We start from the raw sequence: 15,072 nt of genomic DNA, 5'->3' as shown, positions 1-15,072 counted from the left end.
GAAAGAAAGAAAGAAAGAAAGAAAGAAAGAAAGAAAGAAAGAAAGAAAGAAAGAAAGAAAGAAAAAGAAAAAAAGAAAGAGAAACCTTAACATTGCTGTTTATGTATGCTGTTTTTTCAGACAAGGTCATTGGCCTCCTTGGCTTTCCTGGCTCTCTCTGCAATCCCTTCTCTTCTCCTTCCCCATTTTTTCCACAGGCCACCATCCCTGACACTGCCCTGGCCTCCCAAAGTGCTGGGATTACAGGTGTAAGTCACCGAGCCTAGCTCTTTTGCCATAAGGCTTCCTGTTTACCACTCACCTCCTGCAATTCCCATGTCCTCTATCTTCTCTTTACCAACCCCCATCTCCCCAACCCTACCCACACACATCATTACCACCTCCTATTTTCTCAAAAAAATTACAGAGTATGAACCTCATAGGAAAAGCTCTCTGAAATTGATCTGTTGGTTAGGGAATGAGAAGAGATAGAGCCAGGTAAGGCCACTCGTTTTGGGTATATGGGGAAAGAAATTAAAGTTGCTACAACTAGACAGAGTCAGAAGCTGCTCTGAAGTGGTAGTCCTGAATGTTCTTAAGAGAGCTGCTCTGGTTTGGTTACGGTTTGTCTGTCCCCACCAAACCTCATGTTGACATTTTCTTCCCAGTGTGGCAGTGTTGAGAGGTGGAGCCTAGTGGGAGGTGTCTGGGTCATGGAGGCGGATCCCTCATGAATACTTAGTGCTGCTCTCAAGTTAGTGAGTGCTAGCTCTGGCAAGACTGAATTGCAGTGGGTTGACATAAAGCCACATGCCCTTCACATGTGGTCACTTCCCCTTTGACCTTCTCTACCATGTTCTGGCAGCACAGAAGCCTCATTAGAAGCTGAGCAGATGCTGGCACCATGCTTCTTATACAGCCTGCAGAACAGTGAGCTAAATAAATCTATTTTCTTTATAAATTACTCAGCCTCAGGTTTTTTTTTTTTTTTTTTTCTTGAGAGTCTCGCTCTTGTCACCCAGGCTTGGAGTGCAGTGGTGCAATCTCAGCTCCCTGCAACCTGCACCTCCTGAGTTCAAGCAATTCTCTTGCCTCAGCCTTCCGAGTAGCTGGGACTACAGGCACCCACTACCAAGCCCGGCTAATTTTTGTATTTTTAGTAGAGACGGGGTTTCGCCATGTTGGCCAGGCTGGTCTTGAACTCCTCACCTCCGGTGATCCACCCGCCTTGGTCTCCCAAAGTGCTGGGATTACAGGCGTGAGCCACCACTCAGCCTCAGATATTCTTATAGAGCAACACAAAACAGACTAAGGCAAGAGCTAAACAGGTAAGGAAAGTATAGCTCTACAGTGGGACCAGCATATTGAAGTCAGCTGCCCAGAGGCCACCCCAGAGAAGGGACTACAGTCAAAGAATGCAGCACAGACTTTTGGTATTTTTAAAACTCCAAAATCAAGATGATGACTCAATTACTCAAAATATGTGATTAAAACACTTCCTGAATAACACTATTCTCTGCCCACTTATACCCTGCATTGAAATTCTGAACATTCTTTTCTGTATCTGTAAATTTTGTTCTTCTATATCTCCATAGTCATCAAAAGAAGAAAAAAATGACCCTGACTAAGCATAGCTTCTATGGCAAGAACAGTTCTTATTCCAGTTGGAGGACTTTCCAAATGAGGAGTCATGGACACATTATTGGAACTGGTACAAGTCACTGTGCAACAAAATCATTTTCTGATGAAGTTGAGTCGAAGTACTTTTTTTAAATAACAAAAACTATAGCTATAATCAACAAAAAAGCAAAAAGTTACTCAAAAAAAACATTGCTTCAATTGTAAATAAGAGCTAGGATTATTTGAAGATGAAGGATTTAGAGGAAACCATCTGGAGCTAGGTTATATGTATCTCTTCACCATTTCTCAGCTAATACAGAATCAGAGCTTTTTAAAAGAAGAGCTAAACAAATTTGCACTAAAATCCACTAGACTGAATTATGACACTTCTGATGCACTTTGATTTATAAGATTATGATCTGTCTGCCCCCACCTAATCATTCTTTCAGTTTTTCATATTTAACAGATTATTTTTACTTTGTGTTTTTGAATTCTTTATTATCTAATAACATTAGACTTTAATTAATGTATTCAACTTTATATAGTTTAAAATGTGTTTTTATTTGATGTTTTCTAATATATTTATAAACTATAATGTTTGAAATATATTATTTAGTTCTATTGAGTTTTTAAAAATACATTAAGTATTTTAAAAGAAGATAGTGATATGAATACTGACTTTTGACATAAATTTAAAAATCTAAATATCAGCATTATCATTTGTTCTAGTATTGTAAAAATCAGTGAGGGAGACAAAGACCTTTCACTTAGACTCTATTTGGAAATGATGGAATCAGATCAAATCCTAAGTCTTTGGTAAATGATGGATGGAGATCAGAATGATTTCCTTTTCAAAGAAGACTTAAGCTATCTTGAACATTTCAACAAAAAGTCAATGGGATGTGATTAAGATTCTGTGGTTACCAGCCTGGCAACACAGCAAGACCCCATCTCTAAAAAAAAAAAATAAAAATTAGCCAGGTGTGGTGATGCATGCATATAGTCCCAGCTACTTGGGATGCTAAGGTGGGAAGATCACTTGAGCCCATCCATCAGTTGGAGGTTGCAGTGAGCTATGATCACACCACTGCACTCCAGCCTGAGTCACAGAGCCAAATCCTGTCTCAAAAAAAGAAAAGAAAAAAAGACTCTGTGGTGAAGATGAGCATGAGAGCTTTGCAGGTAGATGAGGAGACTAAATGTGAGTTAAGAGATGCAGGAACTTCCCTCCTATTCCCAACTCTTAGGGGAACTCTACCATCGATCTCACCTTATATTACTAGCAGGCAAAACAGGAGTTCCAAGCAGAAGAGAAGTAAATGTAAGGCTAAGGAAAGGAGGTATAGTCATGGTTTAGGACAGTTTTCTACAACCAATGGGTTGCCCATTACGGCTAACACATATAAAGGATGTAAGTCAGGCATATCTACCTACGTTAGAAACTAGCTAATATTGTGGGGTTTTTGACATATATATATATGCCTCCTCGTCCACACAAAACAAAAACATGCTGTACATGCTAATCTTTCATTAAATATTCACCAAATGGAAAATTAAATGAATGAATGAGTCTAAGTTATAACTTGTTAGCATGAGAAATGGAAAAAAAAGGCATTTCAAAGAAGAAATAATGGAATAATAAAACAAGAAATAATGTGACAGACTGAATACTGGAAATGATGACAAAAAAACAAAACATAAACAAAAACACCTCTGAGGATTCTTATTTAAGAAAATGGGGGGAAAACCAGCGAAGGACAGAAAAAAAGAAAGGTAGAAGGATACATGGATGATTAAAGAAAAAGAGAATGAATCTGATTTCAGATACTAGGTTTCAGGGAAAAGAAAATATCTAGGGATACTTGCAGAGCCAATGGAAACAAGCAAAGAAATGCAAACTAGAGGTCAGAATGATAGAAGAAGATGTAGATCAGCACAGAGATATCACCTAAAGCCATGAGAAAACACAGAAGAGCCAGAGAAAGGGACAGGGAGAGAGAGGGAGATAGAGAAGACAGAGACAGATCTTAGAGTAAAAGTAATTAACTGCCAGTTTATCAAAAACTATTAATCAAGCACCTGTGTAACTAAGAGTGTGCTACACATTATAATAAACTTTCAGTTCAAGCAGGCTTCTAGTATCATTGTCCTTTCCAAACAAGAAAGATGCTGGTCAGGACTCAAATTCTAAGAATTGCCTAATCAACTTACCTGGGATCACTGGAACAGTTAAATGTGCCTGTACGTATTCCAAATCTTGACACCTTTTTAACCATTTTCTCCCAGTGAATTTTGCCCACCAAGGGACTTCTGTCATTTGCTATGACCTATTCCCAAAAAAAGAGAAAAAGGAACTTGAATTACCTAAAATGGAGATAAACCAACCATTTATATCAACAATATAATTTCACTTAAAAAAAGATATTCTGTTCCCAGTTATTGTTTACTGTATCATCACATTATCATTACAATTGTTATAGAAGGAGCAACTATCCAATAGGAAAAAAGACTTAAAACACTGAAAAGTAAATTAAACTCTCCCACACTCTGTGGCAGTTACAAAGAGAGTTAGGGAGTCAAAACTGTATTAAAAAGCTAGCCATGTTCTCCACCACGTGGCCTCTTCTCTCTAATTAAGTTACACAGAAAGAAAATGGCCCTTGGAATAATATCTCTTTGCTCTGAAAAGAAAATTTTAAACAATAATCCAAATAAAGCTTACTAAAAATTATCACATGTAGGTTCAACAAGTTCAAATTTCACTGTTTAAAAAGTATAATTATGGAGCCAAGAGTCAAACACATGTTTTCTATTAAAGGATGTTTTTACTAAACCAATAAATACTACTACTTCTATGGCTTTTTGCTTAACAATCATGAATGGCTCTAACATACAAAAATAATTACCATAATGATTTTTACATTATTGAACTTGTACTTCAAATTTGCAAGAGCTTTCAAACACAATTAGGATTAGGAAAAGAAAAAGAATCTTAAGAAAAGAAAAGGAGGCCAGGTGTGGTGGCTCACACCTGTAATCCCATGTTGGGAAGCCGAGGCAGGTGCATCACTTGAGTCCAGGAGTTCAAGACCAGCCTGGCCAACATGGCAAAACCCCGTCTCTACTAGAAATACAAAAATTAGCCAGGCTTGGTGGCAGGCACCTGTAGTCCCAGCTGCTCAGAAGGCTGAGGCATGAGAATCACTTGAACCTGCAAGGTGGAGGTTGCAGTGAGTAGAGATCATGCCACTGCAATCCAGCCTGGGTGACAGAGCAAGACCTTCAAAAGATGTTAAGACTTCTCTTATAAATGTCAGCCTTTCTAATCATTAATACCTTTCTCTTTATCTCCTAATCTTCCTGCCTTTAATGAAGGCAGAATTTCAATGCAGATACCAGTAAAAACCAAAAAACATTAAAAACAAGACCATAAAAAATAACTAAATGGGAAGTTAAAGGAAAGCCAAAAATGTCTAAAGTCATCATGAAACCATCTGTTTAAGTCCAGGGTATATAGGCCAAGTTTATTTTCATAAATGTTATATTACTGATACTATACAATTCAAAATTATAACATAATACTCTGGGGACCTCTAATCTTTCTGGGAGGAAGGACCATTTTCACACTCACAAAGCCTCCAGGAAGTGAAGTTGCAGGTAGGTGAGTAAAATGAGTCCTGACAGTCAACTCCTTGGGAGATACAAGAGGTGGTGCAGCCACCTCATCTGTGGTCTCTCTGCTAGAACGTCTAACAAATGTCAAGAGGGCAGCAGAAGAGACAGCACATGGTGATGACAAGTGACTTGAAGTGCCAAATAACCCGTGACATTCCACTACCATCCTCATACTTACCAAGACACACATGCATACATAACACCTTATCACATAAGTCTGAAGCTTAATGAATACATATACACAATTTAGGGCATTAAGCAAATGGTTTTGATATTACTTTTTTTTTTTTAAGGGACAGGGTGTCACTCTGTTCCCCAGGCTGAAGTGCAGTCGCTCAATCATGGCTCATTGCAGCCTCAAATACCTGGTCTCAAGTGATCCTCCTGCCTTGGCCTCCCAAGTGTTGGAATTCTAGGCATGAACCTCTGCACCCAACCATGGTTTTGATAGTACTTTTTAATGAAAATAAGTGGTCTTATTGAGGCAGATACAATTTATTCAAATACTCAGACAGTTGAAGTAACCAGGAAGAAGGCAATCTGGGGGACATGGACTTAATAGGTGAAAGCTCTTTTGAAGGATGCTTATACCAGTTACCCTACCCAGTAAGTCCCTAGCTTTTACATTTTTCTCTGGCCCCAAAGTACTTTATAAGTTTTACCTAGGAGGCCGGACGCGGTGGCTCACGCCTTTAATCCCAGCACTTTTGGAGGCCGAGGTGGGTGGATCATTTGAGGTCAGGAGTTCAAGACCAGCCTGGCCAACATGGCAAAACCCCACCTCTATTAAAAAAACAAAAATTAGCCAGGCGTGGTGGCACACACCTGTAATCCCAGCTACTTGGGAGGTTGAGGCAGGAGAATCCCTTGAACCCGGGAAGCAGAGGTTGCAGTGAGCCGAGACTGTGCCACTGTACTCCAGCCTGGGTAACAGAGCAAGACTCCATCTCAAAAAAAAAAAAAAAAAAAAAAAAAGAAAGAAAAAAAGGTTGTACCTAGAAAATCAGGAAGATCAAACAAAGCAGACTGCTGCTGCCTCTTTTCTTTTTTTTTTTTTTATTTTTATTGCTACCACTCAAGAGTCAATCTGCTAGTTCTTTTGGTCAACTAATCAAAGACACGTTTAATTTATTTTTCAGATTCCTTAGGAAGATTAAGAAGTATGTGTGCAAGCATACTACCATACTCTTTACTCCTTGCCCTTTCAAAAATAACTCACTTTTCAGGCATTATCCCATTTCTTGATCAAGGTTGCAAATAACTCAAACAGTTCAGGTCTGTGTGCAGAATGACACTGCTCCAAGGAGTTTAGAAGTTGCCTCGCCAGTGTAAATATTTAGTTCCTAAGTCTGGAGGCAGCTTTCAGTGAAGACCCTGTATACTGCACAGGTATCTTTGAGACATGTGATAAGAGCTCCAAAGTTAGGAAAAGAAGGAGGAATGAGAGGGGTTCTTCCCAGGTACGGCCTGGTTCCAGCAGAGATAGCAGAAGTGAGTGAAAAGAGTTGGGAACATACTCTTTTCCTGTGAAAAGAGTTGGGAACATACTTGTACCTGGGGCAGGTACAAGACAATGTTCAATGCCAGGGCCTTATTTATTCAGCAACCTGTTCTAGCATTTGTTTTTGAAGAGTTTAAGGATCCCTGACTGAGCTACACAAAAATGAAAAATCTTGTAGGCATTGCATGAAAGCATTTTATATTACTTTACAGCTATATTTATGCAATTAAAAATTTGTCCAATGTCCTATACAGTTATATAATTCAACTGAAGGTTTAGCATAAATTAAATCTGGTGGAGTTTAAATTAACCAACCACTATAAAAATGCTAATATTTTCACAAAATAACTAATCTAGCTGAGTCACAGAGCACAAAAAATATTCTCAGCCTAATATATATATATATATGCCTTATATATTATGTATTTTATACATATACACACACACACACACACACACACAAACACACATACTATGTTATACCAGTAAGAATCCCCAATTTATAGCTCATATCCTAGAAGTATGCATGATGATTCTGAGTAGCATTCATATGGCTGGTCTCATTAAAAGGAGAGACATTTTCCTCAGCAGCTCAGGAAGGAACACTGTATGTGGGGAACATTTTCAAAGACTAGAAGTACAGCTTGAGTTCCAGCAGCCTGGCAACACAGGCTAGAAGTGAAGCAATCTTTCCATTCCCTTTCCCAGGATATCTGCCTCTGGCATCCCCACACTTGCTCACCACTGTGGTCCCTGCAGCTAATATAGTGCCCAGCTCATATGGGTGCTCAATAACTATTTATGCCAAACCGAACAATTTCAGCTTCTTACAGTTTAATAACTCATTCTTCCAGTTCTGATTACACAGAGTCTCTAAAGGAAAGACTCTTAAGCTTCTGAGTTCTGTTATAATCAAAGTCCCTTCTCCAGCAACCTGTACCAAGATGTTTTCTGGACAAACAGTGGCATAAATAGTACTCTGCTAAGCAACTGCATATTAATGTTCTTGACCTCAGTCAGACATAAAGATGTCTAATTCAGTGCATTTTAAAATGCCCATTATTTAGAGGTGAGGTTTATCACTGATCAAACCATGTGGCATACCCCTTTTAATATTGTTAATCTCCATATAATAACATCCAGGTTTAGTTAAGTAACATAACTCCCTGGAACAATAAGAGCATTGTGCTATGATATTTTCTGCATTCTCAGTATTTCATTATAATAGGGAGTCTCTACTTTCAAAATCATAAGGCAACCTAGTATATACATGCAAACTATATAAAATCATTAAGAGTAAGGACAAGTGATTGACAAAAACAAAACAGTGGTCTTTTAATTTTTTGTATTCTTACTTTAAGAATTTATAAATTTTTTTTACCACTACAAAATATAAGATAAAGTGGCTTGCTATGTGTTTCACCTCCATAGTAGCGTCAAGAAAGAAATACATAATTTAGAATCTCCTTGAACAAAACTATTGTCTAGGAGCAAAGATAAACAAGTTTAAAATCAGCTATTAACTCTTGTAAGCCAAACAGGAAATATATTGATGTAATACTTCAGTAAATATTGACCCAAAGCTTTATTTTAAATCATACGATGCTTCTCACTGCTACAATTCCAGTGACTTTAAATTCTGTATGATGTAACACAGCCAGTAGGCAACAAATATGTCCTTCTTTGAACTATGACAAAAGTCAAAACAGAGAAATAGAAATGTTAAGAGGAGGATAAATCCATAAAACCCATAAATTATGCTAACTTCTCCACCTCAGAAGCCTATCTAATGTGCCATCTGCCTCTCTGACTAAGGGTCTTTTGAAAGAAAAGTAACCATCTTCTATTTGTAATGCTATGAAGACTGGGGCCAAAGAATCCACAAAACTGTTAAATGAATAGCTAATGAAAGATATGAGCTTGGGTTAGGAACAAAGGAGAAAAACAATGTTAGAAATAACTTAGAAAAAAGAGCACTTGGTTCTTCATGTATATCACAGTATGTCATTGGTAAAGATGTCATACGTATGTTGCTACCTTGAAAACTAAAATTAATTCTGTTCACGTTACAGAGACTATATTGTAAAATGGACCTGGAAAAGCTTGAAAATGTGAAGAGGATTGAACTGGCTGGCATCTGTGCATCTTCATCTATGAAAACACTCCTCACAGACTTAAAACAAATGACAGAGAACAAATTAGTCAGCTTCTTCTAAAACACAGTGGTCTCCCATTATCCTCAATTTCACTTTCTGCAGTCAACTGCAGTCCGAAAATGCTACATACAATTAGATATTCGGAGAGAGAGATACCACATTTACATAAATGTTATTTCAGTATATTGTTATAATTGTTCTGTTTTTATCATTAGTTGTTGTTGTTACTGTGCCTAACTTACACATTAAACTTTATCACAGGTATGTATGTATAGGAGAAAACATAGATTATATAGGATTTGGTACTATCCATGGTTTCAGGCATCCACTGGGGGTCTTGGAACATATCCCCCTCAGATAAGGAGGGACTACCGTAAACAGAAAATAACAACAATTCAAATTGTTAAAAACTGAATTCTTGAAAGTTATCCTTTACAATAGATTAATATATATGATCTGAGCTGAAAGAATGGCAAGCAATGGAGACATTTCTCTTCTGTTTCTAGTAGATATTTTCAATTTTAAGCATAGTTTAAAAAAAAATACAACTCTCTTTTAAGGGCTTAAACCAGGTGGCTGTGCTGATTGACTTAGCTGGCTAGTTCATAGTGCCACGGACAAGGTTTCAATCTCATTCTTCTCAGTTGTCCTGACAGAGATTGTTCTTTCAGACCAGGCCAGCCATTTGACAGATGTAAGCCACTGGCCTCAAGGAACACAAGCCAGACAGTGGTGGTCAGTGCAAACCTTGAGCATCATTGGAAAAATTAAGTAGGTGTCCTACTGCATCATTTCCCTATACAGAAAACCATAGAAATACATTCTATTTTTTAAGAGTTGTTTTTCAGCTATTAATACCTATGAGGTTTAAAAATATTTTCAGAAAAAAAAAATTTAGCAACTAGAATTTACAATGCTACCATTTACTATCATTATTTGTTCTTTACTTCATTTGCCACCTTACCAGAGAATTCCTTGCCACTCTCCTCTCCTTAATCTGCTTATTTTTATTCTTAGTACTTTCCACTAACTGATGTTATATTAATTATTTATTTGGTGTCTGCCTCTCCCAACTAGAATGTGAGCTACCTGACAGAGCAAGGACTTAGCTTGGTATGTGTTTCTGGTATATCTTTAGGGCCCAGAACAGGGCCTGACACACCCACAACTGCTAAATAAACTTTTGATGAATTCTGTCACATATTTATTACAGGAGCTTAATTCATGAATATCTTTAACAGGACATCAAAAACAGTAGATCATTTATAAGCCAAGAATATACTGCTAACTATTGAACCAGAATGTATTTGTTGTCTATAGGCAGCAGCCTATATAGCAAAAGAACTCAAGATTTTTGACATGGCCCTTCCAAGTTTCAAGGGTGTGCAACATCCTCACCATTTATTTCCATGGGATCAGTCAATGTGGATGACAAACATTTAGACACTGAACGCAGGGCAGTGGGACTGGCTATTCAACTCATCCTCAGTAATAAAATCTAAAATTATCAAAACCAGTGTCTTTCTCAATCAGACTATTAGAAATAAGTACCAGAGAAAAGAATGGAATAACAATATACTTATAAATTAAAGCTTTAAAAAAGCTACAGCTTATTTTTCAACTTCATTAACACAGAAATAAATTAAAATTTAAACAGATAATGTATGGACTACACCTATACCCTCGCATTCTCTCCCATTGCTGAACTTAAAATTACTGAATTAGATTATCTGGAAGGTAAAAGGACAAATGCAATAGGAAGGTTACAATAAAGAAAGGCCATGGATAAACAATGTCATCTCTGGAAGAATTCCCAAACCTCAACCCTTTAGCATACAGGACTACTGTAATATTTTATCCCTTTTAGATGTATATGTATTTATTTGAGGTCATGTACAACAGAAAAATATACCTATTCACAATCATACTGCTAGTCAGTGACAGTACCAGACCTGCAACTAAGGTCTCTGAACTCAAAGCTTTTCCTACCATATTTGCAGTCTTTACTCTCAGAAAGAAACATGAAGAAACTATTTTAATTTTCATGCCCTGAATCAAACTTTGCCTACTCCAGGGTGAAATGACAAGAGTACTGGACAAGAAATCAGAAGATCTGGGTTTCACCCTGGTTCAATATTACCAACTACTTCCATGACCTTGGGCAAGCTACTTCACCTCTCAGAGTCTCAGAAAAGGTTAGTCTGATACAATTTCCAAGCTTCAGCCATTCACAGACTACATTAATAATTTTAGCCACATTCATGCTGTTAATTTACTTGATATGTCACTTTAAGTGAATGTACAGTTTTAAAATGTAAATAACTTTAGTCCTTCCTAAGCAAAATGTATGAAATTTACATGTTAATATAATTTTTCTAATTTAAATTAAAATATGTAAACGATAATGCGTGCCCACTCGCCATAAATTACATCTTGGAAAGTATAAAATATTTTTAAGGTCCTTCATAGCTCTAAAATTCTAATATGCTAATTAAGTCTCACAGTTTTGCTATCATAAAAACGAGGGTTAAAAAATTATAATCTCAAAAAAAAAAAAAAATTATAATCTCATCATCATGAGTTATGTAATGAGCACCCCCACCATTTTCCACAACAGCTTCTCTATAGTCACAAAGTTGGCTATTTCCCTAATAAATGATTCCTTTACTTTTACTTTAGGGTTCTTACTTACATATAAAAATTATTCAGGCCACTGAATTAAAAACTGGAGATAACAAAAACTGAGAGAAGCAGTGCAAATCACTAAATAAAAGGGATATATATGTGTATTTCTCAATTCAACAAAGGTCCAATAATTAAAATAGATTTGCTTCTGGGGATTCTAAACAAAAAGTTGACCCCCATCCCCCAACTTTCTCTTTCCCACTAGTCAATTTTTATTTTCCTCAGTCTCCAAAACCTTTTTAAGAAGATACTAGAACCTCCCTAAGAGAACTGAGTTATGTGTGAGAAACAAGACACAAGTACACGGAAGTGTCACTGGCTGCTACATACTATTTTAGTAAAAATAATTTTTTTAGGGTTCTCAAAATATCAAATTATCACTGCTTTTCATACCTGAACCAGCCAGATGCCATCTTTTGTGTCTTCCACAAGCTCATAGAAGTGCATTTCACCACTGAAATTGGTACTAGAAACCGATTCGGATGCTTCTTCTTCCTTGAGAGCAGAATAGAGCTCACCCTCCATCAAGTCACCTAAAGAAAGGAAAAGAGTAACACCAATAAGGTTGTAAGAATCCTAGATTCCCAATTTCAGTAATTCCATTTTTTACACTGTTAAGAATCACATGATATTGTACTTTCATTGTATTCTATAGACAAGAGCTACTAGTGGAACCTGGATATACTCACTTAGGTGTCATACATTCAGTAAGTATATAGTAAGAACTTCCTACGTGTCAGGCAAAAGTGAACAAAATAGACAAAAATCTATCTCTTATAGAATAGGGCTTATATTTTAGTGGGGTTATCACATAATTATTAGGAAATTACCAAATTTGTACCACTCCAAAAAAGCACCACTTTATTAATTATGTAGTTTTACGTATGACACATACAGGCTTCATATACATTTTTAAACAGTATGGCTCATATGCTTCTTACTTAAAAGATGTAGAATTGGGTTCACAGAATTTGCCATCAGCCCTGCTTAAAAGAGCAACAGGGTTTGTAAGACTTGGAGGTTAGAACTTTACCCGTTAGAACAAACTTCACATTCATATACAAATTTACAGTATAAATTTAGAGCTTGTATCATTAAACAAAAAGGAAAGGAAAACACTAAAGTCAAATTATTTTAACTTTTGCCTTAAATATTAAACAGTGAGAAACCAAGCACTGCACCATGATAGCAGCAAAACCACTCACAATAAACACTTAAATTTTTAAACAGCTATACCATGACTTTTCTGCCATAAAATGTGTGATTTGTGTCATACTGGGCTGTGTGTCTTAAAGTTAAATGTGGACTCCTAATACATTCAATGTGCCAAGTATTTTTAGTCCCAAAAGAAGGCAATAATAAATAACTGTCAAAAGAAAAAAAAAGTGTGATCAAATTATTTTCCATAAAAAAATGATGGCTTTAGTAATTAAGACACTTCTCATCTCTAAACCAAGAGAGTTTATTTAGTAGAGATCTTTTACCCTAATTACTCCACTTCTTCCCCCTATGGTAGAAATAAGAATCACCATAAACCAGTCAGCAAACAAGGGGCAAGAATAATACACGATTTTATATTTTCTCTGAAGAAATATTTATCACTTTTGCAGAGTGGGTTCCTCTCCTCTATCCTAACAGTGAGATATGAGTTTTATAACCCACAACCTACAAATATCCAAGTGTTAAACTGCTAGCGAGTTCATATTCTTGTCTATCATGCTACATGTCTATAGCGTACTAAAGGAAAAGATTTGTCTTGTAAAAGACAGCTGACAGAAATACTTGAAACAACAAAAAAAGATAACCATCAGTTTCAGCTGCTCCCTACAGCAAGGCAGAAAGCCTTTCTCAAATTACATTCCACTTTCAGGAAGTATATCCAAACAAAGATATACTTTGTCCAGCAGTGAAAAAAAGTAATCATATTTCTCACCCAATCCTACCAAAACCCACAATTACTAAAAACACATTATTTAAGACATTGAATATTCTCTCAGCACTATTTCACTTATATTTCTCAACCCATTAAACAATGCAAGGGTGCCTGTGACACAGAAGACAAAAAAAAACTTTTTTTTGCATCCAAGATGCAAATTAAAATAATCCTAACAGAAATATAATATAAACTCGAACATGGCAAGCATTTATACAAAATGCTTGTCTTACTCAGACTTACTCGCCTTCTCAGACTTAAAGTCGGTGTACACTGTCTATATTCAAACTCATGATTTAACATTCAAATCCTAGGCCCAAGTGCCTCTGATAGTAAGTATTCCAAAGATGTGTCCCCACTCTGGGTACCTTATTATTACTATCGTGACAAATACTACTATTGATAGACAACGTTTTGGAGTTTTTCTTACGTTTTTATGAACTTCAACTGACAAATAATGCTCTCCAGTTTGTAACTAGTTCATATTTCTGAATTTTGAGAAAATCACTCAACTTAGCAAACAATGCTAAGCAGCCACACTTTAAACTGTCATTTTACGATAACCTTAAAAGGATACACCAACACCCCTCCAAGTAATTTCAGCCTCCTCCTCAAAGCTGGGATCCGCATACTTGATTGTAGAAAGCTTGGACGAAGAAACCTGGGCAGCTTTAACCCTTCCAGGGAAGGCCTCACTCTGGGGGAACAGCCAGGTACCAGGAGGTACAGGTCGTCCCCTCTCCCAGGTGGAGGGGACCCTAGGGGAAGCTCGATACTTGCCTGACTTTTCCACCAGCTCCCGGACATCCTTCTTCTCAGGCAGCCCTGAGTAGCCCAACCCTCGGCACTCCAAAATGGTCTTCAGCTTCTTGAAGCTCAGCGCCACCGGATCCACCAGCTGGGTGGCAAAGATGCCAGTTTCATACCATACAATGGCCTCAAAAAACCTGGCCAGGACGAACAGGACCAGGAAATAAAGGAGCAAGAAAAAAAGCTTCAGCCACATCTTCCCTGGCGTCTCCTCTCTTTCCAGAGAGCTCGGAATACGGGAGAGAGAAGGGTCGAGGGCGTAGGCCGCGGCTCGGTGGCAGCTTGGGCGAGGGCCCCGTGTCCACGCGCTGGCCACCCGGCGCCGTCACTGGCCGGCCATCCACGGCGGGGAGGCAGGTGACGGGATCTGCGCAGGTGTGAGGTGGCGACGAGGGACGCAGAGGCGCAGAGCCTCGCGCCGGGCCTCCCAGTCAAGAGGCGACAAAAATAAATGAGAAAAACTCAAAACCGCCATCCATTAAGCACCGAAAGGCGAGGGGCGCGGGGAGAGCTCGCGGGGAAAAACAAAACGAGGGACGCTTCCCTCTGCGAGGGACACTGACCCAGGTGGCGGGGTCGGCCCTCCGGTGCCGCGATCTCAAGGGGGAGGGGGAGGGACCAAAAAATAACTCAGATTCGCCCAGGAGGCGGGGATCCGGGCTGCAGGCCCGGGCCCGAGGGGCCGTGGGGGCCGGACTCTCGCGGCCGCGGGT

At 38.1% G+C, this 15,072-nt stretch overlaps 1 protein-coding gene and 1 long non-coding RNA gene across 2 annotated transcripts in view; one reads left to right on the top strand and one right to left on the bottom strand.

Moving 5' to 3' along the window:
* The window catches only part of LOC105523035, a 15,030-nt gene extending 4,586 nt beyond the window's left edge, over positions 1-10,444 (top strand). Inside the window, exon 2 of the long non-coding RNA XR_001003519.1 lies at positions 8,848-10,444. This is a non-coding gene — a long non-coding RNA (uncharacterized LOC105523035). The remainder of the gene's footprint in view (positions 1-8,847) is intronic.
* The window catches only part of RNF103 (ring finger protein 103), a 20,268-nt gene extending 5,196 nt beyond the window's left edge, over positions 1-15,072 (bottom strand). Inside the window, exons 1-3 of the mRNA XM_011957770.1 lie at positions 14,330-15,072; positions 12,010-12,149; positions 3,811-3,926 (exon numbers count right to left, since the gene is read on the bottom strand). Of these exons, the coding sequence (XP_011813160.1) occupies positions 3,811-3,926; positions 12,010-12,149; positions 14,330-14,555 (482 nt within the window). The 5' untranslated portion in view covers positions 14,556-15,072. The remainder of the gene's footprint in view (positions 1-3,810; positions 3,927-12,009; positions 12,150-14,329) is intronic.

Source organism: Colobus angolensis, unplaced genomic scaffold (assembly GCF_000951035.1).
Source record: "Colobus angolensis palliatus isolate OR3802 unplaced genomic scaffold, Cang.pa_1.0 Scaffold45, whole genome shotgun sequence".
NCBI lineage: Eukaryota > Metazoa > Chordata > Mammalia > Primates > Cercopithecidae > Colobus > Colobus angolensis.
This window is presented reverse-complemented; position numbering and strand designations above follow the sequence as displayed.